Here is a 26,520-nt window from a genome sequence, read left to right as displayed (position 1 = left end):
TGTTCGTTGCAATTTCGACATCGGTAACAGGTGCTCGAACACGTGAGCCATGGGCAGCAGCCATTTATATATTGCGTCTGGTAAATTAGAAAACCTCAATTATTGCGTCTCGACGAAGTCTCAAACTTTTATTAACGATTTAAACAGCTAGATCTTCGTCCGCTTTATCGGATGAATTGGTTGACATAATCTCCTCCTAGACCAACCTTCTCATAATGAGCTCTTGCACTTTCAAGCTTACTAAATACGTCCTCCACACCAAGCGGGTGTCCGTCCGGGTCGACATAGATGTAAGCTCCAGTGACATGGAACAAAGTGATCATTTCCTCGACTCCCTCCGGTACTTCAAGAGTATGGATGTCTCCTGGAGGCTCGAATGCAAAGCTACCCTCTGTGGCCCACCAAGGGTGTTCAAGATAGTGCCATCTGCCCTTGAGAGTTGTTGCACAGACGGGGCCTGAATGTCGATGTCGAGAGAGGATTCCGGAGCGTCGCACGCGGAGTATGTTGACGAAATACCCTTGGCTCACGTGGAATAAGAGTGGCCGGAACCACACGTCGGGCGCTTGAGGCACCCACAGTTTCTCATCACAGTCGAGTTGGAGGACGTCTGGTACCACAAGATCGTCAGGGACGTTCGGCAGAGGCTTGCCGCGGTAAGGGATGGCTTCTGCCTTGGGTCGGATCTCTGCTGTGGACCCCATGGTGTTTTCGGTCACGCTATTGACCTGGCAGTTATTGTATAGATACTTGTAGCGCTTCGTGTTTGTGAATGGTCGTCTCGGTGGGAGGATTTGTTGAATGTGTCGTACTCAAATGCACGTAGTCCCGACTCTGACAATGTGACGCATTCTACTATATAGGTTTGAATCTCTAAATCTTCAGGCGCAGTCTCTCGTGGACAACCAAGTAGTGTTGTTTCAGTCGCTGAGATGCCCGACCAGAGGATGGATCCATGGGATCCAGTTGATGTTCCGTTCCACCGGGACCGTTCACAAATCTCCTCATGCCGGTTAGCGCGAAAAAAGAGACAGTCCGCGAGCGGTTGTCACGACGGTCTGGTTCTGGTGTCAACTGAATACCGTCCCGTCGGACTTTGGGGACGTGTAGCTTCGAGTGTGCCCCCTCGCAGGTTGAGATATTGTATAGTTTGATCCCTATGTCGGAGTTGTCTTCGCTACGAGCCAAATACTTCGGGCCTTAAATCTAAACGGAGTATCTCCTATAGCACCACAGTGCTTTGATACATTGACAGAGAGTCATTAAAGAACACTTTATGATGTAGAACATAAATTTCGTAGCGAGAGACTCAACATTTGAATTACAAACGATATACCACGGCGTGTTATTTCCCGAGCATTCCTCCATCGACGACTATACTCGTCCCAGTGACAAAGTCACTCGCGGCACTGGCCAGGAATACCAGGGCTCCCCTTAGATCGGGAGGCTCCCCCCAGCGGCCGGCTGGAGTCCTCTTCAGGATGAAATCATTATATTCGGCATCTTGTACGAGATTTGTCGTGAGAGGCGTTTTGAAGTACCTACACAATCCCTCGGTTAGCTCTGTAAACAAGCAGCGGTACGATTTGCTACCGTCATCGCATTAAAAATTGAACATACCCTGGACAGATGCAGTTTACTTGAATGCCCCTTGCTGCCCACTCGTTACTAAATGACTTTGTCATCTGCAACACTCCACCCTTCGAGCTCGCATACGCAGAGACATTGTACATGCCGATGAAGGAAGTGAGGGACGCAATGTTGATGATCTTGCCCGGGCGCTGCAAGCTCAAGAGCCGTCTTCCAAACTCTTGCGCAGCAACATAAGTAGCCTTTAGGTTGATGGCGAATATCTTGGTCGGAGGGGTAATATGTCAGCTTTTAGGAGAAGACCTGCCGAGCAAAACAAATGGATTGTTACTGACCAAGTCTATATCATCGTCCTGCATGTCTTGAATAGGACCTCGTATATTGAGGCCTGCACAATTCAGGAGAATGTCAGGCTCGACGCCCTGGGTCCAAAGCTTGTTGAAGACGGATCTGAGAGACGGGGCGCTTTTCAGGTCGCACTCAAGGCTCTGGAACTTTCGACCGGTGCTCTTTATCAACTCGGCGAGCCTCAAACCCCCAGCGTCACCTGGGATCTGGATCGAGATGATGTGTGCGCCAGCTTCGGCAAGAGAAAGACATAATTCCGACCCCAGCCCACCAGTCGCTCCCGTACAAATTGCTGTCTTGCCGTCTAAGGAGAACAGTTCTTTCTGGGTGATACGCGGGTTTGACATGCTTGTTTACTGCAAAGGAGAGATGACAATTTTACAATCAAGTCTTGCCTTTGTGTTAAGTCAACATGAATTGATCCCGTGGTTTGAGATGTGTTCGAATTAACACTGTTTTGGACATCTGCGGTACAGCTTCTGCAATCCCACATCGGGATTCCGATTGAACTGGGGACGGTATTCTTACCAGAGTGGTTTTCAGTATCAAATCTTCATTGTCTATACAACTTTCTGCAAGTGGAGCATGACTCCATAGCATTGACCCTTTCGATTGATCTGCGATCTGGCCCGGTATCTGGCTCCCGGTGGGTAAGTAACGCACCCCGGCTCGGAAAGTTAAACTCTATTCTACCATCGGGTCGGAGCTCGTGATTCTAAGTATCACGTCGAAGATAAACGGCCAAGAACTTCTCGATATATTGAGTTTCAGTGGCTGGGGCCATCAGACCATACCTTGTGCATATGTCGGCGCGGTAGGAGAAGAGAAGTATCATCCGTTGGGATATTCCGTGGACGCGAGAAAGTTAGTTGGCAAAGCTGGTCAAGTAAGCTTCATCTCCTTTAACACTTCCCACGTGGTGGACAGTGGTTACAACAGATAGCCTCTCCATATGCGGAGATCAGGAATTTACACTGTCGGGGTTGATGAGATTTCATTCAGGTGTAGGTATGGGACTCTTCAATCCCTCACAAATGCCGCAATGGACATCTGCGGTCCGTGGAGACGCTGTGATCGAGAACTGTCTTTAGCCTGGAGCACTACAGTTACTTCAAAGATCCGCTGAGTCTATGGGCTAGTACCGTAGTCTTTCCCTGTAAGGATTCCCAAACTGACATCCAAATGCAAATCTGAATCCATAACGGCCAAGGCTTGAAGAGAAATTCGGATAGCACAGCGGGAATGCGAATACTGTCTCCCGGTGGATCGGCCTGAACGAACCAGACTCAACAGAAGATGGTACCTATTGGCAAAATCACAATCCGGGGAATCATGGGGATCGGTTCGTCTCCAGGATTACACTTTCGACGTGCTAAAAGCGACCGGGCTTGATCAAGTCATCTGTAAGTTTCAATAGTTTGTATAAATACCTACGAAGATACCCCAGCATGCATGCATGATCCACAAGTTCTCAACACTGCAGAATAATAAGGAGCATTCTCAGAATCCTGAACACATCAGCCGCTACAATAATGTCGGGCAAAGAAAAACACGAGTCTAGGTCATGGCTCAACGTCCTGGTAAGACAATATCCCAAAATGTGATATGTCAAGGGAATGCTTTACTCACCACAATGTGGTCAGATCGTCATTTTTGTGACACTTGGATCCTTCTCCTATGGTTATTCAGCATCTATCATTGCGTCCACACTCGGCCAACCGCGTTTCCTCGAGTACTTTGGACTTGTGGTCTCAAAGAATCCCAATGCCAATGCACTACTCGGGGCCACAAACGGCCTTTTTCAGACCGGAGGAGTCTTCGGAGCTCTACTGGTCGGTCCTCTTGCTGACCGATTTTCACGACGTGGAGCCATCGTCATTGCGTCTTCAATCCTCTGCATTGGCGGCGCTCTCCAAGCAGCTAGTCAGAACATTAGCATGTTTCTTGTCGTTCGCACTTTTACGGGGATCGGGGTCGGCTTGATTGTTGGTGCTGCTCCATTGTATGTTCTGCCTCACGGGCGATGATGACCCAGTCCGATATTTACCAGTCTCCACAGATATCAGAGTGAGGTCTCTCCACCAGGGTCTCGGGGCTTACTAGTCGGATTGCATGGTAAGTCAGCTAGGCTTTCAAAGGAAGAACCATGTTTAATTGAGCTAGGTGTTCTCATTGGCACTGGCTACGCTATAGCCGGGTGGGTGGGCTATGCATGCTATCCGCTGGAGGGAGACATTCAGTGGAGACTCCCACTTGCGCTGCAAGTTGTGTCACCCGGAATTCTCGTCCTCGGTACCTATTTTATGCCTGAGTCTCCGAGATGGCGTAAGTAGCCTCGATGTGATCTCTTGAATTGGCTAAGTCTTTCGATAGTGCTGCAGAAGGCTCGTGGCCAGGAGGCACTTGCAGTCTTGCGCCAAATCCATCACGATGCGAAAGATCCTGAGGGCCATTTTGCCGAGCGGGAATATCACGTCATGAGGGAGCAGTTCCAATTGGAACACAACACAGATACCTCAGCTTTCTGGGAACTCTTGTCCAAGCGGCATAACTTGAAGAAGGTAGCTCTCGGATTCCTGGTCATGTTTGGCGCCCAAAGCACGGGTACTTTGGTCATCAACAGTATGTCACCATTCGTTTCGTAGACTTCGTCTGCCTTGCTGATCGCCTGCAGATTACGGTGTGACTCTGTATTCCAATATTGGTTACACCGGCCGTACTGCCATTGCCTTAACGGCAGGTTGGGTGACTGTTTCAATTGCTGGCAATGCGTTTACATCTCTATTTGTAGATAAGATTGGCCGGGTTCGTCTGTTGAGTAAGTCATAGCGATCATCAAAGACCATTCCCTTGTGATACTAAGTACTGACCAAAATCTCTCAGTCATTGGATTTACTGGCATTGTCTGTGTCCTTATTGGCGAGATGATTTGCCTTGCTCTTCTCGAAACTCGCCAAAGCTTTGGTCTATCTGTGGCGGCCATCTTTTTCCTCTTCGGCCACATCGTCTTTTTCTCGTCTTGCATTGACGCCACGACTTATATCTACGCGTCGGAGATTTTCCCAACTCATCTTCGCGCCAGTGGTCTCAGCTTGTCGCTCACAGGTCTTTTCCTTGCGAGTCTGACCTTTACCCAGGCCGCCACGTCAGCACTCGCTGCTATTCATTGGAAGTACTACATCGTCTTCACAGTGCTGTCCGCATTGATGGTAGGCATATTCTACTTCTACTTTCCGGAGACCAAAGGCCTTGCTCTCGAAGAGGTCTCAAAGTTGTTCGGAGATCCCGTTGCTGTGGAAATCTCAAATATGACAGAGGAGGAGGGACATGCGATTGAAAAACTCGTGAGAAGCCTCAGTGGGTCCCAGGCAGCCGGAGGAACCGGGAGAGATGTCATCGCTGCCGCAGTTGAGAACCGCGACGAGCCCGCAGAGAAACACAATGTCGTCTCCAGCCATAAGGAGACGGTGTGAACTGATAATCTCAGCTTTCCCTAGACGGCTGATAAGTTTGTCCGCGTCACATTCAGTCCAAGGACCACCAATCAGTTGTGTGCGCAATGAAGCCAGCAACGAAGGTACTAAACCGAGGGGGTTGACGATTTGATCAATGGACTTTCGAACAACTTAAAATCTCCTTCGATCCATCCATGCTTTTGTTCTCAGCTGAGTTGGTAAACAGAGTGCTTTTTGTTTCTTACGCCTCGAGGAGGTCTTATGCTCCACGCAATTCATAGTGTCGAATATAACTATCGAGCCCAAGCAACCGAGAGGGAGTTATAATAGATGATCTAGAAAAGCAAAATCCTGCAAACGCTAACCACTGCCCAAAGGCTGGAGAAGTATATGCAAGACAGTTGCGGCGAGCCGGCACATGGAAATGATCAAAGGGTTTCGTTAAGTCTTTCGTATCATGTAGTCTTATGCTGTGCCTACGCAAGATTAATGCTTCCCCCAAATGCTATGCGATAGATTGGGATGAACGTTGCACTTCAGATTCGCCTGTGTCTTTAGAACAAGGTTGAGCTACTGTTTGTTAGGCGTCATGCTTAGGGCGCCGTACTGGCAGGAGGCAGGCTCTTCCATGGCCGAGATGGAAGGACACAATTTGATTTGCACCATTTCGCGGAGAAGCGATATTGGGTCATGACTCATTGATAGGAGACTATAAGAAGGGTACGCGCCTAGATTGAAAGGCGAAGTATCACGTAGTTTGACACATCAGGATCTACAGATCCGATTCCCGACCTCTCATTCCCTTGAATTCCCAGTTTTCGGCCTCAAATGCCTTGGCTTCAGACAATATTTTGCTTGACCATTCGGTCTTGGTAGTGAACGAGATTTCCTTGAGGGGGAGATCAGTGGACTCGAACTCGTGGATTGCGGTCCAAGCAGGGCATCCCTCGCGTGTGGAAGCGAGTAACTTGTACCTGAAGGAGCGACGGTATCCTGGACAGGTGGACAACATATCCAAATGCTGGAGACGATACCAGTCGTTGAAGTCTTTCTCTGCGCCTTCGGCAGGATCTAGGGTCGCTATGTGCGCGCACGAGGACCTGCCTAGTTTCAAGTGAACGATGGTTAGCTTCGCATTCTTTCCAGATTCATTGTTTGCACACGCTACGTAGCCATGTATGGACGTACCAGGCTTCGTTTCGTCCAACGGCTCGAATTTTAGCAGGCGCTCGAAGATCCGAACTTCGGCATCGCCTCCAAGTTCCTTCTGGATTGCATTGGCGTCGAGAGCAAAGATGTTGGAGGCGGGGAAAAGGCCCAGATACCCATATTCTTGCGTGCTGTCTACACTGATATACAGATAAGAAGACTCGATGTCGAAGCTGCCGGGACCACCGGCAAAAGAGGGTTCAGACTTAGCCTTGACGAAGATGAGACCTTGCTTGGCCATCCTAGGTGTTTGAGTTCGTTGGACAGATTGAGTTATCAAGGGGGAATGGATGAAGACCTCTTACACACGCACTTGTTATTTGAGATGAGAGTCAAAGACATATTATACATTTCTTTGGTCACTCTCAGCCAGGGAACGAAAGGAGACTGAACGGGCAGAGTTTAAAGCCATAACTAAAGAACACCGTACAGGGGCTATGAATTGGATGTTAAGCCGTGGTGGCGAAAAAGTCCTCAACCTTGCCGATGTTCTCCAACGTGCCCAATGGCTACATGAGTGCTTGGATGAATACAACTTGGCTCCGTATTTACCAGCCTTCGGTGCACCGCAGATGAGAGTATATTTCGATGTTGATGGTCAGGTTAGTATGGAACAGAGGCCAAACTCAAAATTGAGCCGGTGGAAAGCAAAGTCTTGATGTCAGCGAGTCGGATCGCAGGTGAAGTTTGAATGTGCTACCCGATTCCGATCCGTACTCTCCCACATTGAGAGCTGCCGTGTTATGAGTTCCGTTCGAGATCATTCGGAGGAGATTTCCTACCTAGGTAGTAAAGCATTCTGTTTTGCGGCCCGGAACATTCTGAAGGATCTCCCAAGGGCTGTGACGCGACGACAGGAACCATTGCCATCAGCTCTTTTCCCTTGTGAGCGAGATTTGTACCTCGTGAGATTCCGTGGATTTTATGTTTACCAAACCTGCTGAGCAGGCTTGAGAAGTCGTGGACCGCTGAACTAGTATCGACTCTCATCATGCTGATACAATTCCTCCATGTATCGATAAGCCCTGGAGTCGCACCAAGGTATTATCGCGGTGACTTCAGAAGTAAAAGTTGTAACGTTCCAACTTGGACACGGAGGAGGGGGGTTAGAGGAAAGGAAAGGTGCACACTGCTGTGCTGTGGGGGTGCAAGCATTCAGTATTCTGTGCCTACGTACCTTCCTACCCGGCAAGGGCAACTTAGGTAAGCACTTACGCAGCTGCCCCAGTACTCCAGGTCCTTCAGGCTTGTCCTTCGCAAAGCATTTTGACCGCGCCTGCCGCATCGCCTCCCCTCCCCTCCAAGAATGGCGAACCTAAACTCTCTTCTATCACCTCCTCTCAGTCGCTGATAGTTCGCCTTCTGTCGTAGAGTCCAACTGTGACTGAAAACGCCATGACAACAACGACCTCTTCAATTTGAGGCTTGCATCCTGGCTGTGCTTTTCAGATCCACCAGTTAACCATGGCGCTCGGCATCCTCGAACCAGCGGTCGAACATGTGCCCGGCACTGTCTTCGTCTACGATGCCCAACAACGACAGACGGCTCTGTTGGACTCTGCTCACCATCTCAAGAGAGACAAGACTGGGAAAATCATACTCGTACCGCAACCATCGGCTGATCCCAACGATCCTCTGGTAGGCATCCCAGCGCTGCGCTCCAGACATCAAATTCAGAATACCCTGCTAAATTGTTTTCCAGAACTGGCCATTGTGGCAGCGCGATCTCATCCTTGCCATTCTCTGCTTCGTGTCCTGCGTCGCAACGACTGCATCACCTCTTCTGGCCGCTGATTCCACCACCCTTGTAATAGTGTTCAAGAGGACGTTCCAGGATGCAGCACTATTGACTGCATATCACTTGGTCGGAGTGGGGGTCGCTGGTTGGCTCTTCGTCGCTTCGGCAAGAGTTTGGGGCAAGCGACATTTATTCCTCTTTGGCGCTCTACTCATGGTTGTCAGTTCTGCATGGGGCGGCTCAACTCATAAGAAACACAATTATGCTAGCCTTCTATGGAGTCGTGTCTTCCAGGGTGTTGCGCTCGCACCTTTCGAAGCCCTGGTCAATGCTTGCGTTGGTGATCTATATTTTGTCCATGAACGCGGAGTGCGTATGGCCATTACAAACACATGTCTCTTTGGGGGAGCATTTCTCACCCCAGTATTCGTGGGTATGATTGCGGCCAAGTTGGGTTGGCAATGGAGCGTAAGCAGCCCTCACCGACTCTGAACCAAACAAAGACTGACATCGTATCCCCAGTTCTACATCCTCGCAGTTATCATGGCTTTTGGCTTCTTCCTCGTCCTGTTCTTTGTGCCCGAAACGGCTTATCGAAGAGATCATTCCTTGGAGCTGGATTTACTTTCGAATGATTCTAGTGACGCCATTAACACACCACCGGTTTCTAATGAAGAGGCATTCGAGGAGAAAACTGCTCATATGACTCCTACTCCAGAGCAACCTATCCCATCCAAGGCCACCTTCATGCAGAGGCTTATGCCCTTCAACGGGCGTAAAACAGACGAGAGTTTCTTCAAGCTCCTCTTCCGACCCTTTCCATTGTTCTTCCACCCAGCGGTGGTTTGGGCATGCTTGCTTCAGGGCGTCATCATCGGCTGGACAGTTATGGTGGGAGTTATTCTCGCCCTAATCTTCCTTGGACCGCCTTTATTCTTCAATGAAGAGAAAGCAGGAAAAATGTACACTTCTGCATTCATTGGCAGTATTCTGGGGCTCATCCTATCGGGCCTATACACTGAGGGGGTGACAAGTTTCATGATTCGACGAAACAAAGGCAAATATGAACCGGAATTTCGAATCCTTCTCGTAATTCCAACACTGGTGACTGCAACCATTGGACTCTTCGGTTTTGGTATTACGGCCAATAATATCACCCGCTATGGATGGCTCATACCAGAAGTCTTCCTCGCATTTATCATTGTCAGCATGGTCATGGGAGCGATAGCATCTGCTCAGTACCTGTTGGACGCGCACCGAGATATTGCTGTTGAGGCTTTCACCAACCTGCTAATTTTCAAGAATATGTTCTCCTTCATATTGGCTTACAACGCATTCAACTGGGTTTTCGCCATCAGAATTCGACAACTGTTTATTATCTTCGGCAGCATTGAAATCGTCATCTGTTTACTTGCAGTACCCATGTATGTCTACGGAAAGAAGAATCGTGAATACTTCCATCGACACGATCTTCTGAAGATGACTGGTCTGCGGTAGTCGTTAGACCACGAGGACATATGTCGAGTACCGAGTTGCGTTTATTTGACAGTCTTCCCTCCACATGTTCTTCGGTCGGCAGTCTACGAACCTGAGTTCGTACCATAGCGTCCGTGTTCAGTACATAATAATAATGATACATATTCTCCGAGCAGACATGATCCTTGATGACCCAGAATTTAGGTAAGGTTGTGGGACTCTGAGTGGCAAGGGTTGGAGGGTGGAGCCGGGAGCACTTTCTCGGCAACGAATGGCCACTCCCGTTCCACATGCACCACGACCAAGTGCTAAAATGGCCCTGCTTCAAACTGCCACCAATTCACGCCTGGACCCCAAAAAGCAATTGTAAAAAAGTGTGACGCGGTGCCCCAGGCGCGTATTCAGGCGAAGGATTTAACTATATGATGAAACACCTGATTCTGCGTGGGTGTGCCGGTGGCGCTCGCTTCGTTCTGAATGCGGAAATTGGATCTGGTTGAGCGATCTCAGGAGACAGCTGGGCGTCCTCACACAATACGTCGTCTACCGTCCTCGATGGCTCTAAACGGTGGGTCCCCAATCAAACATGGGGCCCGAGTTTTGTGGTTTGGTTGTCTTTTTTCCCTTTCTCTTTGCCTTCCTGGGATCAAATAATGTCACAATTGACGATCGTGCCTACCTAGACAGGAGGTGTAGGGCTTTGATCTTCTCTTCTTCCCATCGTTGTGTTGCTATTGCTTTTGTTTTGTATGTCGTCCTACTGACGACCGCTTTTTGACGGAATACTCCCCCAGTCACTCATTTACATATTCGGGGGTTGTGATTCGAAGTACGACGTGGATCAGTACGAGCGATTACGGTGATAAGCAGAGTGGTCCCGATATGCACGAAAGGATCACCACTGCCCACGCCAATAACAAAAACATCAGAGTTGCTGCATTACATGAACAAAAACTGACGGAGGCCATCAACTGAGTCTAGCCGACGCCTTACGAGATATTCAAGACCAAATTTGACGACCAAAAGAACGAAAAACAACCACCATGACCGAATTAATCGAAAGCACATTGTGCCAGACGTGCAAAGCGATATTCCAGGCGGGCGCGATAAAGAATGAATCAGGCGAGATCCCGCATCACGGTCTCGAAGCGCTGGCCGCTCGCGCCAGCAAATGTCATCTATGCCTAACGATATTCATGTCCATTGACCCCGAGGCATATCAGACTTTCCGCCGGGGCTCGATGGTTGACTCGGTTGGATACGCGTGGATTTCACCCATTGCACGTGATCAAGCACGTTTGAAGTTTCGATACGTCAAGCCTGGGGTCCATGGACAGGGTTCTGGACATGCAGAGGCGAGTTCGAGCAGGATGACACCGACTTCGCATAGTTCCAAAACGAGCTTGTCTTTGTCCGAGGCGGACACTACGCTGGTGGTGGAGTTGATTCTGATGAATCCTAAATGTAAGTTCGGGTCATTCAAGTTTTGTAATTATATGCAGTTGAGAAATGATGGCTGACTTAGTTTCTATGGTTTATTCAGATGCTGTCGAACCAGGTGTCAGGACCATTGATCCCAGATCAGTAAATACCGCCTCTAAGGAGAGCTTCGATCTCGCCAGGCAGTGGATCCAAGACTGTACCTTCAACCACATGAAGTGTTCGGTCAACGAAACCAACACCTCATGGAAGCCTACACACCTTCTGGATGTGACAGTCCGTGGTCCCAAGGGTGCTCCAGGGGTTAAACTTGTCGACGGGATGTTTGTGGACCCCCTGAGCGAGTATGTGACACTCTCACACTGCTGGGGAAGATCCAAGTCGATCCGGCTCCACAAAGGAACACTCAGTGCCCTGAGACAAGGTGTGAGTGTAGCGGGTCTCCCAAAGACGTTTGCCGAGGCTTGCACGACCGTTGAACGTCTCGGATTCCGATATCTCTGGATCGATGCATTATGCATCATGCATGACAAGGAGCAAGCCGTCTTGTCTGAGATTGCACAGATGCATAAAGTCTACTCGGAAGCGACTCTCAATATTGCAGCAACCTCGTCACGAGAAGATGCTAGTGGATTAATCTACTCGCGCAATGTTACTGCTCTTCAACCATGTATAGTCGAGGTGGGAGGCGTTGGCATCGACGATGGAATGTACAAAATCCTGCGCTCCACCATCTGGCACGACCTGGTGGACTCATCGCCTTTGAACCAACGTGCCTGGGCATTCCAAGAACGCTGTCTGGCTAAGAGAACTCTCCACTTCACACGCAACGAGCTCCTTTGGGAGTGCCAACAGATGTGCTGTTCCGAAGTATTTCCCAAGGGACTGCCTGCGACCATGGGACCGCCATCAAGCCAAGAATCCGTCGAGTTCTTCAGCAAACGCATCCACCACCAGCGTCACGGCAACTGGCACCAACTGGTCAAGATGTACAGCCCGAAACGCCTAACATACTCGTCGGACAAGCTCCTCGCGGTCGCTGGGCTCGCGAAACAATACATGGCGCGCAATCGCCTCCGAGAAGCCGACTACCTAGTGGGGATGTGGCGACCGCAGCTACCGCACGCATTTCTATGGCGGGTGGAGCAAGGACGGCGACCGACGCAGTACCGGGCACCGACGTGGTCGTGGGCATCGATCGATGGCGAGGTCAAATACCCAGAGCCGGCGCAGGCGATGCGCGAGACGTGCATCGAGATCATCGAGATCAACATGAAATACAAGCAGGACAACTTCGGGCTCGTCGAGTCTGGCTCCATCCAAGTCCGCGGCTTCATGGCGCGTGGCCTCCTTCGCCGCACCCACGACTACTGGGGCCAAACCCCGTGCGTGATCCAGTGCACGCGGGCGCAGATTGAGCTGGAGAACGCGTCCTTTGACGACCGGCTGCCCAAGCTGTCGGAGGCGAGCGGCATGCTCACGGAGCAGCTGGAAGTGTATCTCTTACCGGTGATCGATGTGGTGGACCGGGTGGAGGGCCTGTTGCTGTGCGCGACGATGAAGAAGGGAGAGTTCCGCCGGATCGGGTCTTTTGACGTCTCGCGCTATGATCAGGTCAATTGGGATCGCTTCCGTAGCGTCATGAAGGGTGATCCCGACATGGACAATTATCAGGAACGCCTCGATCATACCAATGGATATTGGTTCGCCAGTGATTATACTTATACCATCAATATTATTTGATCATGATCTTGAAGAGAAGGAGTAAGGAAGAGGGGGATGGATCATGGAGAATGGATGCAGGATCGTCATCTCTGTACATCTTGTACTACTACTATTAACAGTTTCTTGTTTTGCATATTCCAAAAGGGGGTTCGACCAAAGAAAGGGCAAGCATGATCTTCACACGGCGGAAGAGGAAGAAGGCTCAATGTCTGATGATGGCACACACACACACACTGTTAATGGTGAATGAATAAAGAAAGCGTTTCTCTTTTTCCTTGCTACTATTGAACTCTGATATCTGCGATCCATCATGATCTAAGCCCTGACTAATAAGTGATGCCAGCCTCGTTGGCCCCCGACCAAGGGACGAGGCATGCTCCTGATAAATCTCCTGGTATCATGGATCTGATCTGATGCCGGGGTCATCCCTACCCGCCCTACAGACCTAAACTTACCTGACGTGGCCACGTGTTGCGCCTCAGGCAGGAATTGACGAGGCCTGGAGGAACTAGTCCTTTGGGTAACAGTACTAGTGGTACCATGAATGTTTCATCCGGAGTGATGATATATATCTATCAACACTGAGATTCGTCAAGTCGCATCATGCAGCAAACAGCTGGTACTTGCTATCAGCTTTCTTCGAGGGTCGAGACTGTAGTGATCAGCCAAAACAAAATGGGGGGACGCGAGACTGGCTAGTTAGATGCTGCCGAGGCGGGGTCCTCTTGTCTTTTTCAGCTCGGTAAATGCAAGCCTGGAGTCGAACTTGGTAGTAAACCTTGCAACTGCACTCGTCACCTCCAGGATATTCGTCGTGTTCAAGATTGATGCGGAGGGAGATACGCGTAAGTAAGGTACGAGGTAGGTATCTTCTTTCCTGGCTCACGGACCTTTACGAAGCTTTGCAGCGATCAGGAACCTCAACAGTGCATACCTTTCAGAAAGAATATCTTGGGTCGGGTAACCTTGAACAACAATAGTGGTGGTCATGGCGTCTGGACCTCTGGCCAAACCCCCCTTGGCAGCTCTATCAAGCTTTGTCCTCTTCGCATCTCGGGCATAGTTCTGGATGGGTGGCGTGCGGGACGTATCTCGAACTAACTGGGCACTTATGCCTCTATTTATCCTTTTTCTTTCCCTGGCTCCTTTTCGTTGTGCTTCGTTTGTGACTTTCTCTTTGCTCTTCCATCTGTCATCTCCCACATTTCGTTCGCAAGCTTCATCCGTGCTCGTTCTTGATCGCTTTAGAACCGCAACCTGAAGCACTTCGCTCTGTTGCTCATCCTTATCTCATTGTCCACCCACTCAACCTCGCTTAACCTCCTCCCCGCATCTTTCCCCGTTGCAACGCGGAGTACTGTACGAGAAAAGTAAACAAAAATGCAGCTGTCCATCATCCTCTCTACCACCATCCTCGCCGCCGTGGTGTCGGCCCAGAGTCTGACGGATATACCTGCTTGTAAGTGTTCATGTGTCATTCCATCATTCTTGTTCGATGTGACTGATGTTCTGGGCGTTTCCCTCCACAGGCGCCACCACGTGTATCACCGACGCACTTCCTGCAAGCTGCAACTTGGACCCGTCATGTATCTGCCACACGGCGTCGTTCATCGACGGCATCGCCTGCTGCATTTTCACCGCCTGCAACACCACTGACCAGCAAGCCGCCCTGGCATTTGCTCACGGCGTCTGCGACCCTGTTGGCGCAAGCTCCCTTCTGGTAAGTTGGCCCATACCTTTTGTTCCCATCATTCCTTCGGTCTACTAATCGCATATATCCCACTTAGCCCGCCTCAGCAGGTTGCTCGAGCACCTCCGGCAGCGGTAACGGCACCGCATCTGCAACCGGCAGTGCAACCACCACCGGCTCCGGGTCGTCCTCCGCCACAACCACCGCAGCCAGCGGCTCGAATGCGCTCTCGTCAGCTTCAGCCAGTATCAGTTCCCGTGCTTCTAGTGCATCGAGCGCCGCGAGCGCCAGCGCCGCCTCTGCCACTTCCACCCCTGCCGGGTCCGCTGACAGACTTGCCGTCCAAGGACTAGGCGCCGTCGGCGCTGCCGTGCTTGGTCTGGCTGCATTTTTGTGATTTTGTTGACGGATCAATATGATGGCAGGTGTTGTGGGCGGAGTAGTTATGTTCTAGGATATTCAAAGGCGATGATGGTACAATTTGAATAGAGGTGCTTGGATATCGCCATCTGCAAAAGCCCCGGCCATGAAACTGGGGGAGGGCTCGACATTATTAGATGTATTTAGACCGTCATCTTCGTCGCTATGCTACCAAACAAGGTGTTTTCATGCCCATACCATCACCGGACCAGATCGGAACGTAAATGTACAGCCTATAATATGTATATTCCATTTCTTCAGCATTGCACCAGGCATTATGAGAAGACCACCCGGTGGCCTGTCACTCATGATCCTCAGCCTCTCTCATCCTCGCGACATTCTGCGCGACGAGTCTGGTCTCCTCCTTGACGACGGTCCAGAAATATCCCCAGAACAGCATATCCGACAACGCAGCCGTGAACGTGACTCGGTTCGCCAGCAGCGCCGTCCCCGTCAAAGGAGTCGTCGACGAGAGCGGCGCAAAGCTGGACCTGTTGTGCGAGTGGAACACGTAGATCCACGCCACGAGCCCCGCGGATCCCAGCATGCGCAGGCCCGCGAACGTCAGCCACCGCGACTGCGCCGCGTACAGCGTGTGCAGCTCCTCGCCGTAACGAGACGATGTCGACGATTGTGGCTGTCTGGGAGAGGACATGGCAGCAGGAGTAGAAGAAGAAGAAGACTGTTTCTGTGTTGTGGTCGTCGCCGTGTTCGGCGCCGCGAGCACAGCCAACTCCCCCGCGAACACGAACTGCATGAACGCCCAGCCCGCCACGACCAGCGCCAGCAGCGCGAGGACTTCCCGTTGACCAGTGCTGTTGTTCTGTCCCACCGCTGAGAACGGTAGCGATCCTGCTGAGGACGGGGCGTTTCGCTGTCGTGAGCCCGGGAGGATGGGCAGGGAGGATGGAGATGGATCATTGGGGATCTCTTGCGGCGCGAACAATGCGGGCCGGACGCTCATGCTCTCGCCCAGGAGCCATACCGGCGTGGCGTTGAGGATTTGTCCCGGCGAGAACACGAGGTAGAAGGCGATGGTCAGGAGGGTCAGGCTGTGCGTGCGCAGGAGGAGCGTCGACGAGAGGAGTGCCATTGTGGCAGTGGTAGTGATGAAGTAATTGAGTAATTCCTGCTACCTGGCTTCTAAGTGTGTATAGTCTGAGAGTACATGTGTAGGTGGGTGCGCGGGTAGATTGGTATGACAGAGTGTTTTCGTAGCAGTGGGCATAAATATTTATTGTGTCAGCGCCCCCTAAGAAAGGGGAGTGGGAATCCTGAAACCCGTATTGTAGGCCTCGCAGGCGTGAAATCTGGGGTATTTCGCTTCCGTAATAATTCATCACTCATTCTTCATGGGACAGACTTGGATCTACCATTTCTTTCGCTACGTGTCACGTCACGATGGAATGCCCATTCTCGGTGTCCATTTCTACGTCTTGAGGTAAATGGTCAAAGCCGCCGTGCTGAGAGATAGTCCAGTCTCTTCATGCCTAAGAAAAGCGACACCAACTCTCCAGTGACCGGCGACTTTCTGCTATTTCGAGGCACGATGTGTCTATTTTTCTTGTGGCTTTCCGGTGCCGAACACGCGCGAGGTGGTCCATCTCTCGCCGTTCTCTGGTAAATTCCGATTGAAGAGCCTGAGGGGTTTTGCCTCGCTCAAGCTGGCCTCTTGCCCCGCGTCCGCGAGTTGCATCCTCGAACGAGTCAAGCATTACTGACCCGCCATCGACTCATGGTGAACAATGAATCCTGCCTAGAGGCTAAGGTTGACTCAACTCCGCATTGCATGCTTGTAGAGTGTGCCTTCGTGTCCCAAACTGGTCTTTGCGTTCAATGTGCTCGTTCCGCCCATTCTCCATCCCCCTTGATGCCTGGTTGTGGACATCGACCGAGGTTCTCCACCATCCCATGCGCTCGTTCCGCTCTTTCTCCATGTGCCAGCTGACTGCCTGACTGTATATATCAGTCGCCATGTCGCGCTGATGAGCGGGAGCGATGGTTGTTGAAGTGTTCCAGTCTCTCTGATCCTTCAAATTACCATCTTGTGAGTGATCGACTGGCAGTCTCCTGTTGGTTGCATATTTAGATATCTATCCAGGATCTTGTTCAACTTTGTCCCCGAACCACTATATTAAACCCCAATTACAATGGCAGGATATGTGAATTCTGGCGCCGTTAACACTGATGTGGACGTCGATACTAGTCGCGTCAAGGGTCAGACTGCCATTGTAACGGGCGGTATGGTCGATACACTTATTCCTTTCTTTCTAATATCTCTCCCGCTAATTTGATTGATTCTCAGGTGCAAATGGTATTGGTGAAGCATATACACGAGCCCTCGTTAAGGCTGGGTAAGCTGTGACGTACTCCGATTCACTTGCACATATTGACAGTCTCAAGGGCTTTCGTTCTCGTGGCAGATCTCGACCAAGAATTCGGCTCCAAGCTGGAGAAGGAACTATCTGGGTACACCGACAACAATACTCGTCTTGAGTTTGTCCGGCGTCCGGCTGACTGTTATTGATATCGCAGCTCTGTCAAATTCATCAAGACGAATGTCACCAGTTGGGCTGAACAACTCAACGCATTTAAATCAGCCATATCAAGTTCTCCCTCCGGGAGAATCGACATTGTTATTGCCAATGCTGGCATAAGTGGAGCTGATGAAGTGTTTGTGAACGAAGGTATGTACTTGAGGTACATCCCTCAGACTGCAATACGACCGACCTAATTCGCCGCATGTATCAGTTGAAAAAGATGAGCCCACAGAACCACGGCTCAATATCCTCAATGTCAACCTGACTGGTGTTTTATATACCATCAAGCTTGCTCTATTTTACTTCCGCAAACAACATGCAGAAAACAAGGGTCAGGCATTGGATCAGAATCTCATCTTACAAGGTTCTTTGGCTGGCTACCTGGATTTGGCTGGCGCCCTTCAATATACCGCTTCCAAATTTGGTCTACGTGGAATCATGAGGGATCTGAGAAGAACGGAGCATCAACACAATATTCGGGTCAACTATATTGGACCATGGTAGGTCATGACAACTTGCATACGATTGCGTTGATATTAACAATATCAGGTTCATTAAGACCAAGATCATGAGCGAGGCTGTAGTGGGATATCTCGAAAAGACTGGAGTTGAATTTGCTGCAGTGGAAGACTCAGCTGCGGCGGCTTTACGCATCATCACCGACCCTAAAGTCTCGGGGAGGTCATTCGCCATTGTCCCACGATCCTATGCCTCTCGGGGTTATAAAGACATCGACTATGATGATTATGAGCCGGATAGCTTCTTGGGTCAGCTGTCAAACGCGGTGTCTGGGGGAGGTAATCATCGAACTGAGGTGAGTCCATAGAACATGGCCGGATTTCCTTGACCACATCCCCTGACTTTTTATTCCAGTTGCGGGCTGAGGACCAAAAGACTCGCACTCAGTGGTCACAATCAGACCGGAATGAGTAAACATACTGTTCCCGTTTCCCAATCATTTGGCATAAGCCCGATAGTCTATATAATTCTACACCATCATTTCTTATCTAAGGCCTCCAATATGGCCGAGGTGAACAGACAAGGTGTTGGTCCATGTTCGTTTTGGGCCCGGGGGCCTCAGCGGGGACAACAGTTGCCATCCGTTCCGTTCAGTGGTTGCTTTGCATCAACCAGAGTGCGAAGAGTAGTTCCGAGTTCCAAAGAACAAATAACAGTGTCTCTTGTAGACTTGGAATTACCTCATCCTCTTGGTCTGGACCATCCATGGAAACACTGTCGCGTCGTGGTGATTTTGATTGGGCACGGTATTAATAGCCCAGATACCAATGGAAGCGCCGAGGATGCTTTCAGCCCAGACACTTCCCACATCTCCCCACGTCTTTTCTACTTATCCTAACTCGGTACGGATACCTCTTCGTACTCAGGAACAAGTCCCGGCGCTTAGAGAATTGGTGACGAGACTCATTCGTCTATCACATCCATGCCCTGGCCAACGCCATGCCATCTCCTGCACCTCTCTGCTCTCTATCCAGATCAACCTTACCCAATCATGGCTTTCCATGAAACGCCCTCTATCACCAGACCCAATGATTGATGAACAACACGCATGTTTTCAACTCGTCCCTTGCAGAAACAGCCGTGGATGCATCACCCCCATGGCTTTACGCCTTGAAAGGCTCCTTCTATTGTTGTACCACCAGCACCAACTGCGAAAGAGGTAAGGACGATGCTGCTCATCAAAGCTCACTCTTTATTGCCTTGCCGCCGCATCTGCAGCCTGTTTCTTTAATTATCCTCATCCTAAACGTCTCAGAATCATCATGTCGTTGCAATGTTGATTATATCTTCAATTGTTTCTCTCTCTTCCTCCATTTCCTTTGATTGCAACGCTACATAGCCGCCTTGCCTCAAGTCATCGTGTAAGACGACGCGGCTCTGACTCGAAACCGTCAGTTTGTGACCACTCGTTTCTCAAATACTTCATTGTCTTTGAAGCAAGCGCGTCGTCCCACCCCATTCTGACCAGTTTTCTGATCCTTTGATCGTCGGTCCACCTTTTTGTCTGTGGGAATTGTTTCTCGTACAGAAAACATCAGCTATGGGTTCCGTGTTCGAAGGTCTTCTTCCGTCTCGTCGTCAGCGGTCGAGATCGCGGTCGGCGTCCGGGAAGCAATTGCATGCACGCTGGGGAGACAATTCAATCACTGCTCCCAATGGAGGTGGTTGGAGTCAGCAATACCTTGAGGAAGACCGACATAACCCCATCTATCAGGCACAAGGAAGTCCTGATAGTCAGAAGACTTTGGTCACCAACTCTCCAGAACTCGGTTATGATTCCATCAAGACCAAGATCGAGAACATCCTTCAGGCAGTTGAAGATCAGAAATTTGCAGGCGTTCCTGTGATAAAGGAAGTTGATGGTCAAATCACCATTACTTTCTCGCTTGGTCCTTCCTCAGGACCTCGACAGCCACAACCTGAATCACATCCAGAACCACAACAACAACGAAGGCCATCCGTTGAGACCAATTATCCTCCTCATAACCGTTATATGCCCACTCATTCCGAGGGCGTGGCCACTGGTGGAGTTCGAGCTTTATTTCCACCCATCTCCACAAACATTGATGAAGTTATAACAGTTGAAGCCCGGGACGTCACCGACCCATATCGTACAACATCTCCAATCATACACACTCAATCTCCTGTTTATGACGACGTTTCCACCTTTTTCACAAGGGCAGCCTTCCCTGAAAGATCTTTTGGCCCTGCACGGCCACCTCACATCCAGACCAGTGTTCCACAGCATAAATCTCAACCAGCATCCGCTATCTCCGTCTCAATCTTGAGCCCAGTTCAAGAAAGATATAATGAATCTATCGGCAACACACCAATGGCCAACACACCTATCACCGCTCAGATATCCGCAACTATCCCAAGAGCTCCATCAATTGCTGATGAATTCGCCGACATCGAAAGCCTTACTCAAAGACTAGAGAGGTTTAGAGGCACCAATCCCTCTCCGCCCTCGCGAATCACAAGTCCGATAGATACGTCAGATTCCGAATTCGACCAGCCCTTTATTCGCAGCAGAGGTCCATCTCGCAATGCCTCCCGTGGACCTGTCATTTCTCGGCCTTCTTCACGTGGACCAGGGATTGGTGAAGTTGCATATATGCGTGCTTCATCCAAAGGTCCAGGCGAGCAGAGAAGTGAGTCCAGAAGTGGATTGGAAGGTGGTCGACGTTCGGCTTCTCGTGAACCTGCTCGCAGAACTCGATCCGTCGATCCTGTTGTTCGAAGTCATTCTGTGGAACCCGTTAAGCGTGCAATGAGCCGTGAACCTGCCCATCGAAGACCAGAGTCTAGAGGAGGTGATGATGACGACCGTCGACCTTCACGGTCTCGCTCTCGGAATCCCAGACCACGCAGAGCTGAATCAGTTAGTGAAAAGGAACATCGAAGAGCCGAGTCAATCGAAAGGCATTTTCGACACGTGGATACCTTTGACTCCGATACCGATCGCGGCCCACGCGATGCAACCCCCATTGGATATCAAAGGATGGCGACCCCAACCCAATATCATAAACGTGCTTTTTCTCGCGACCAATTCGACCTGAATCACAGGACCGCATCACCCTCCACACTTAGCCGAAGAGCCTTCTCCCGCGGGCCCGGTGATAAGCGACGAATGTCAGGAGACTTTACACGTCGAGCCATGTCTGTTGAACCTATTCTGAGGCATGCAACACCACAAGAGGACTACACTCCCATTTCCCGGCGTGGAACACCTCTTGCCTTCCAAAACGGTAGATTCGTCCCCATGGAAAACCCGGTCTCGGATTCGAGCGCGGACGAGCACGAACCCAGTGGATCCCCCACCTCCGGCGACGAGACCGGCATAGACACGGACGCCACCGACATCGAGACCGAAAACGACGACGCATACTACGAGTCGCGAAAGGAATGGAACGGCCGTGCCGCCAACGGCGCCGACGGCAAAGGCTACTACGGCGACGTGGCCAGCGAATACAAAGCGATCGCCAAGGACGTCGAGGCCGACCAAGCCACCGCACCCGCCAAAGTCGAGAAACAGGTCGGCGGCATCAACATTGGCGGCATCAAACTCAACATCACCAAGGTCAAGACGGAGAAAGCAGATCGAGACAGAAAGTCCGAACGGGACAGAGATGACAAACGCGGCAATCTCAAACAGTATGTCGGCCCAGATCTGGTTCCGAACGAAGAGGAGGTTTGGGGATGAATGTGTTGGTGATATCTTTGTGGTGGTCGCGGTTACCTCCCCTTTGTTGGAAGGAAAGCCATCTCGGTTACGTGCCGTGTTTCTCTCTAGCTAGAACGGACCTATATATATACCCCAATTTGCAGCCTTGTGGAATCAAGATTCAAGACCCTTGCCTCCCATTCATACGCCTTTCATGGGATCAGTGGAATATATAGCATTTTTTTAGGAGGTGGAGGTGGTGGTGGTGCTAAAAATTAGATACTCTACCTAAACACGTCTCATCGTGCCTCACATGAGGACCTACACCTACAGTTATCTTCGTTATATATTGTGCTTCGATTCCAAGACCAGGGAGTAAGTAAATGCACAGTGGTTAATCATTGCTTCGAAGAGTTCCCCTTTTGGTGGAACCGAGGTAGGATAATTAAATCCCCAAAGGATGGCATCTGATTAGCCGAGCTGGCAGCCTCATCGATATGCATTCTCATCACCCCAACCTCTAGTATCTCGAGTTACTCTGGCTGACATACCATACCTGCCTCTTCAACACATGTACTCGGAAAATTCCTCAATGGAGATATTCTCGAGATCGGAAAGTGGCATACGCGAGCGCTCATCGTCCTCGTCCCAGCTCCTGACTCTCCTGACTCTCCAAAAGGACCTGAGAAAGCGCAAAGGCACTCAAAGATCCTTCCGCCCACCACCTCCCTCCTCGCGCCCCCGCTTCGTGACAGCTCCACGCTCCGCAACACTCCACAGGTCTCGGGGCGTATACTCCTTGAGCCACTTCTGATACCCGAACGCCCAGCCAAGCGCGCTGCCGAAACCGTACACGGCGTGGACGAGCGCGTACTTGAGCGAAAACGGCAGCCACCAGTACGCGGTCAAGAAAGGCAGTAGATCGGCGTAGTTGTCGACGTGGGCGATGACGCGCACGAGTTGCAGGATCGTCGACGGTCTGAACAGGCTGGAGTTCGCGGTGGCGGTCTGTGCGATGCGTAGTAGGTTGTAGAAGAAGACTTGTTTGAAGCCGTCGTCTGTTCGCAGTATGAGGTTAGGTTGCTTGGAATAGTACTAGGGAGAGTTCAAGTGTAGAGTGGAGTGTCAGGAAGTTGAGATATACACAACTCACCGGGTTCTGTCCATTCCTCGAGAACGACATCTTCTTCCTCGTGGTCACTGTCCTCGCTTTTCCGCCCTCTGTCCGCCCGTCCGAAAGTATGTACATCCCTCAATTCAAATCGGACACTCCCCTCTCCGGGGCCAATCTCCTTGACCACGCCGTTCACGCTCACCCAGGCACGGCCTTTGACGACCCGGACGTTCTCAACGTATGATTCATGCCAGTGCGCCCCAGGTTCCCACGCAGAACCTGGCGGGATCGTGATCAGCGTCGAGTGTCGCGATGCAAAAGTGAAAATCACCCGGTCGCCGAAAAGCTCGAATGCAATGGATTCTGGTAATGCTGAGGACATGGTCGCTGCTTTTGTGGTATAGTGTATTGCAAGACTTGGTCGAGCGTCTCAGGATGTTGCCCAAGGTGAAGGTTAAGTGTGATGAGTGATTGTAGACCTCACTGAAACGGTTGGCCGAAATGGTCTACCGAAATACTGGTTGGGCCTTTACCCAGGGGTAGTCAAGGTACAAACAACCCTTCCGCACCACTGATGGACAATCCTGCTATGCTGAATCAGATATGATAGATGGAGAAATATAAATGCAAGTGCGAAGCGAGACTTACTTAAATCACCTATGTCACTCTGTGTTGAGTAGGTATTGGGTACCTGATTGGTACAGTAAGACAAATAGTCCACATAACAACGCCAGGAACCAGCCGCCTTGAATAGACGGTGTTCATCGGCCACCGGATCGTTTGATGTTCCCTTTAGTGGTGATGGGCCAGCGGAGAACGACCGGATCTTACTCAGCCCCGCAATCCGGGCCACTCAATGGCACCGTGATACTTTAGGACAATGGGCTTCCGTTAAAAAGCTGTGAACTTGTCAGCGAAATAGATTGTGGAAAATCCAGGACTGACTTTACACGATCAGGAGCAGTGATGGTACATTGTAGTGCTTGATCCACACGTATCATGCTAGAACTGTGGTTCCCGACCAGAAAACCAACCTCCTTGACAGAGAGAATCGAAATCCATGCCTTCATTGAAGGTGTTCCATAATTCATCAAAATATGGCAGATCGGGGATGTCATCCAACAAATCTTTGAAGCCGGCATTGAGATTGCTTGCAGCATCTTCATCGGAAGGAGATAATTCGCCGTCGATACTTGGTAACACCGTTGTTGAACTATCGGTGGGTATTGGTTCTTGTTGGCCATCACCATTTCCAGTCTTCAGAAGGTCCAGAGGTGGAACAGTCACTTGATGTTTCTTCAATGTATTGAAAAGCGAGTCCAACAGCTTGGCTGCCATGAGAGATTCTTTTCTGGCCTGAGCAAGAATTCTGCACGCGTGCACAAGCTCGGCTTTCCGTTCTTCGTCAACCACATTGGGTTGACTGTGACCACGCCCTCTCCCCTGTGAGGGTTTCAATCTTATCGACGGTCGTTTATTCAAGCATAGATCGAGTCCTAAAACCATTGTGGCCATGAATAGGCAATATAAGATCCCACTAAATTTCAGCCTTACTTTGGCGAATGCAACATTTTCATGCTCCAGGGCTTGTTCAAAGCGGATGATGGATCTTGCCGTATTCAAACAGATATCACGAGATGCTTTATATTCCGGTGAGTTCTTGCCGACGGCCGTGGAAATTTGTCCCAGATATTGGAGGTGGAATTTGCAACGTTGTGCGTGCACTAGAGAGTTGATTATGTATCTCTGTATCACGATCCCACGAGAAAACCTTTCGGAGAGGCCCGTTTGCGCTACCACTGAGGATATATTTTCGTCCAGTCGCAGAAATTCTGGAAGTGTATTGATAAAATCTTGGATTTTGTTGTCAATAGTCATGATCTGCTCGTGAGTAAAGCTGCGACTGTTGAAAGGAATCGAGTCTGTGATCTCAAGGCATATTTTGGATAATCGTATTCTTTGGATGTTATACGACATTTCTGTTGGTTGAGATATAGGTTTGTCAGCCTGGAAAAAATGTATTCCGTCGAAAAGATCTGCATCGTCGATGTTGAGGGGCTGCCGTACACACATGTGGTGCGGATTGATCGTGTAGAGACCTTCGAATGGACCTGGATACCGGGCGAACATCCAGTCAGTCGCTACCAAGTACCACCAAATTCTTCGTCCCATCTCAGCTCTGATCGAATGAGTCGATGGACTGGATTCCAGCAGCTTCCGATGTTCGTCATCGATAAGATGCAATCCCAAAGCCCTTGACATCATGACCGCTTCCGCAAATAGCGACCAATATCGTCTGGAGAGACCTTCCAAGTGGCTCACCACGAAGGCCAATATAATCATTGCTTGGATTTCTTCAAGAGAACCGGGACCGACTGACTTGCAATATGTAAGCACTGAGAGCGTGGAGGTAGTGAAGATGATGGCTTGGGAGTTTGCAGTAGGTAGATCTTGGGAATGGATGGCGCTCGTCAACATGGCCAATACCAAGGCGACTTTCTCTGGGCTGGTACTGGAAATTGTTTGATCAGCCGGGGCTAGTTGATGGTATAAACCATCCACAAGCTGCCGCACACTCGGAACATGGATGACGTGGTGGATAGGTGATAGATCATTGAAGTATTTTTCGATCAATACCTTCGCTTCCGAGTAATGAGGAAGCCATATACACTTGGTTGGCTCACCCCAGGAAGAACATGTGGGGTCGTTTGGTGGAAGGAAAATGTATGATTGTGGTCTTGTGATTTGGGAAATGGGACAGACTTTGAATAGCATGGTCTCGGGAACGAACAGAACCTAGAAACGGTGTCAAAACATTCTTCTTCCCATGGGGGTCACAAATACCGCAGTATCGTGGGTGAAAATTTGTGTAAGGTCAAGACCGTTCAAGGGGTAGAACCACTCACCTCGCAAAATTCAGCGCATTCATGTTCGAGCAACTCGGCGTCCGTGACGAGCTGAGTAGGCTTGGTCACAGCGCCACCACGCACTGCCTGGCCGGTAGTAAGAGTTGCGGGAGAGACTGGTTCTCTATTGGCAACAGCGCTCGTTGTCCGTAGTTCCGTGGAATTGGGAGGAGCATTATTGGAGGTCTTGCTTAAAAGGGCCTGCTCAAGCCTCTCCAAGCGGCTCAAGACTCCTCGTGTCACTTCGTTGTGGGTACCTAGGGCATCGCTTGCATCAAGACCTTCAGACGTGTCGGAAGTGCACGCCTTGGTATCTGAGGCGTAGAGATGACACTGGATGCCTCGAGCGGAACAATTCGAGCAGGGGCTTTCCCGATTACAACGAAGTTTTCGAGTCCTGCAGAAGTGGCAGGAGACTGGACGCTGGCGTTGGTAAGGCTGGTAGTGATAGTCTTTGGTATTGCGTGGCATGGTTGTCGATGTATACTTGAGTTATCTTTTGATCATCTGCTGGGTTATCCGTTGTCAGCCTAGAAGATCCACGGATGGTTTGAGCTGGTCGAATGTTGCGGTAGTTTAGGTCTCTTCCATGGAACATCCGTTGGTAGTCCAGCAAGTATGCATCGGTTCAAGGCATAAGTGACACCGAAAGATGAAGTTGGGCGAGATCCCAAGACATGAAGGCG

General features: G+C 50.3%; 12 protein-coding genes across 12 annotated transcripts; 6 read left to right on the top strand and 6 right to left on the bottom strand.

Annotated features, from left to right (window-relative positions):
- Nucleotides 1–164: 164 nt before the first annotated feature.
- LTR84_009285 (uncharacterized protein) lies at nucleotides 165–704 on the bottom strand (the record flags this gene model as incomplete). The annotated part of the gene is made up of 1 exon (XM_064852825.1): nucleotides 165–704. One exon carries the CDS (start codon nucleotides 702–704, stop codon nucleotides 165–167), a length of 540 nt encoding a protein of 179 aa, XP_064701050.1.
- A 641-nt stretch (nucleotides 705–1,345) lies between these two features.
- Nucleotides 1,346–2,285, bottom strand: LTR84_009284 (uncharacterized protein; the record flags this gene model as incomplete). Its single annotated transcript, XM_064852824.1, has 3 exons — nucleotides 1,346–1,541; nucleotides 1,717–1,853; nucleotides 1,926–2,285. The coding sequence occupies 3 exons, from the start codon at nucleotides 2,283–2,285 to the stop codon at nucleotides 1,346–1,348; spliced, it is 693 nt and encodes a 230-aa protein (XP_064701049.1).
- A 1,185-nt stretch (nucleotides 2,286–3,470) lies between these two features.
- LTR84_009283 (uncharacterized protein) lies at nucleotides 3,471–5,411 on the top strand (the record flags this gene model as incomplete). Its single annotated transcript, XM_064852823.1, has 7 exons — nucleotides 3,471–3,518; nucleotides 3,582–3,940; nucleotides 3,998–4,053; nucleotides 4,102–4,263; nucleotides 4,312–4,560; nucleotides 4,613–4,756; nucleotides 4,822–5,411. 7 exons carry the CDS (start codon nucleotides 3,471–3,473, stop codon nucleotides 5,409–5,411), a joined length of 1,608 nt encoding a protein of 535 aa, XP_064701048.1.
- Nucleotides 5,412–6,165: 754 nt separating this feature from the next.
- Nucleotides 6,166–6,843, bottom strand: LTR84_009282 (uncharacterized protein; the record flags this gene model as incomplete). Its single annotated transcript, XM_064852822.1, has 1 exon — nucleotides 6,166–6,843. The coding sequence occupies one exon, from the start codon at nucleotides 6,841–6,843 to the stop codon at nucleotides 6,166–6,168; it is 678 nt and encodes a 225-aa protein (XP_064701047.1).
- Nucleotides 6,844–8,066: 1,223 nt separating this feature from the next.
- LTR84_009281 (uncharacterized protein) lies at nucleotides 8,067–9,837 on the top strand (the record flags this gene model as incomplete). The annotated part of the gene is made up of 3 exons (XM_064852821.1): nucleotides 8,067–8,240; nucleotides 8,305–8,808; nucleotides 8,863–9,837. The coding sequence occupies 3 exons, from the start codon at nucleotides 8,067–8,069 to the stop codon at nucleotides 9,835–9,837; spliced, it is 1,653 nt and encodes a 550-aa protein (XP_064701046.1).
- A 1,022-nt stretch (nucleotides 9,838–10,859) lies between these two features.
- Nucleotides 10,860–12,999, top strand: LTR84_009280 (uncharacterized protein; the record flags this gene model as incomplete). The annotated part of the gene is made up of 2 exons (XM_064852820.1): nucleotides 10,860–11,280; nucleotides 11,360–12,999. 2 exons carry the CDS (start codon nucleotides 10,860–10,862, stop codon nucleotides 12,997–12,999), a joined length of 2,061 nt encoding a protein of 686 aa, XP_064701045.1.
- Nucleotides 13,000–14,361: 1,362 nt separating this feature from the next.
- LTR84_009279 (uncharacterized protein) lies at nucleotides 14,362–15,068 on the top strand (the record flags this gene model as incomplete). Its single annotated transcript, XM_064852819.1, has 3 exons — nucleotides 14,362–14,440; nucleotides 14,511–14,701; nucleotides 14,769–15,068. The coding sequence occupies 3 exons, from the start codon at nucleotides 14,362–14,364 to the stop codon at nucleotides 15,066–15,068; spliced, it is 570 nt and encodes a 189-aa protein (XP_064701044.1).
- A 324-nt stretch (nucleotides 15,069–15,392) lies between these two features.
- Nucleotides 15,393–16,184, bottom strand: LTR84_009278 (uncharacterized protein; the record flags this gene model as incomplete). Its single annotated transcript, XM_064852818.1, has 1 exon — nucleotides 15,393–16,184. The coding sequence occupies one exon, from the start codon at nucleotides 16,182–16,184 to the stop codon at nucleotides 15,393–15,395; it is 792 nt and encodes a 263-aa protein (XP_064701043.1).
- A 1,057-nt stretch (nucleotides 16,185–17,241) lies between these two features.
- Nucleotides 17,242–18,564, top strand: LTR84_009277 (uncharacterized protein; the record flags this gene model as incomplete). Its single annotated transcript, XM_064852817.1, has 7 exons — nucleotides 17,242–17,332; nucleotides 17,397–17,445; nucleotides 17,495–17,587; nucleotides 17,627–17,778; nucleotides 17,843–18,131; nucleotides 18,181–18,445; nucleotides 18,505–18,564. The coding sequence occupies 7 exons, from the start codon at nucleotides 17,242–17,244 to the stop codon at nucleotides 18,562–18,564; spliced, it is 999 nt and encodes a 332-aa protein (XP_064701042.1).
- Nucleotides 18,565–19,690: 1,126 nt separating this feature from the next.
- On the top strand, nucleotides 19,691–21,853 carry LTR84_009276 (uncharacterized protein; the record flags this gene model as incomplete). Its single annotated transcript, XM_064852816.1, has 1 exon — nucleotides 19,691–21,853. One exon carries the CDS (start codon nucleotides 19,691–19,693, stop codon nucleotides 21,851–21,853), a length of 2,163 nt encoding a protein of 720 aa, XP_064701041.1.
- Nucleotides 21,854–22,516: 663 nt separating this feature from the next.
- Nucleotides 22,517–23,310, bottom strand: LTR84_009275 (uncharacterized protein; the record flags this gene model as incomplete). The annotated part of the gene is made up of 2 exons (XM_064852815.1): nucleotides 22,517–22,872; nucleotides 22,968–23,310. The coding sequence occupies 2 exons, from the start codon at nucleotides 23,308–23,310 to the stop codon at nucleotides 22,517–22,519; spliced, it is 699 nt and encodes a 232-aa protein (XP_064701040.1).
- A 620-nt stretch (nucleotides 23,311–23,930) lies between these two features.
- On the bottom strand, nucleotides 23,931–26,305 carry LTR84_009274 (uncharacterized protein; the record flags this gene model as incomplete). Its single annotated transcript, XM_064852814.1, has 2 exons — nucleotides 23,931–25,724; nucleotides 25,835–26,305. 2 exons carry the CDS (start codon nucleotides 26,303–26,305, stop codon nucleotides 23,931–23,933), a joined length of 2,265 nt encoding a protein of 754 aa, XP_064701039.1.
- Nucleotides 26,306–26,520: the final 215 nt, after the last annotated feature.

This window comes from Exophiala bonariae (genome assembly GCF_035927105.1).
Source record: "Exophiala bonariae strain CCFEE 5792 chromosome Unknown scaffold_37, whole genome shotgun sequence".
Lineage (NCBI taxonomy): Eukaryota > Fungi > Ascomycota > Eurotiomycetes > Chaetothyriales > Herpotrichiellaceae > Exophiala > Exophiala bonariae.
The sequence above is the reverse complement of the archived record's forward strand: the minus strand, read 5'-3'. Positions and strand labels throughout refer to the sequence as shown.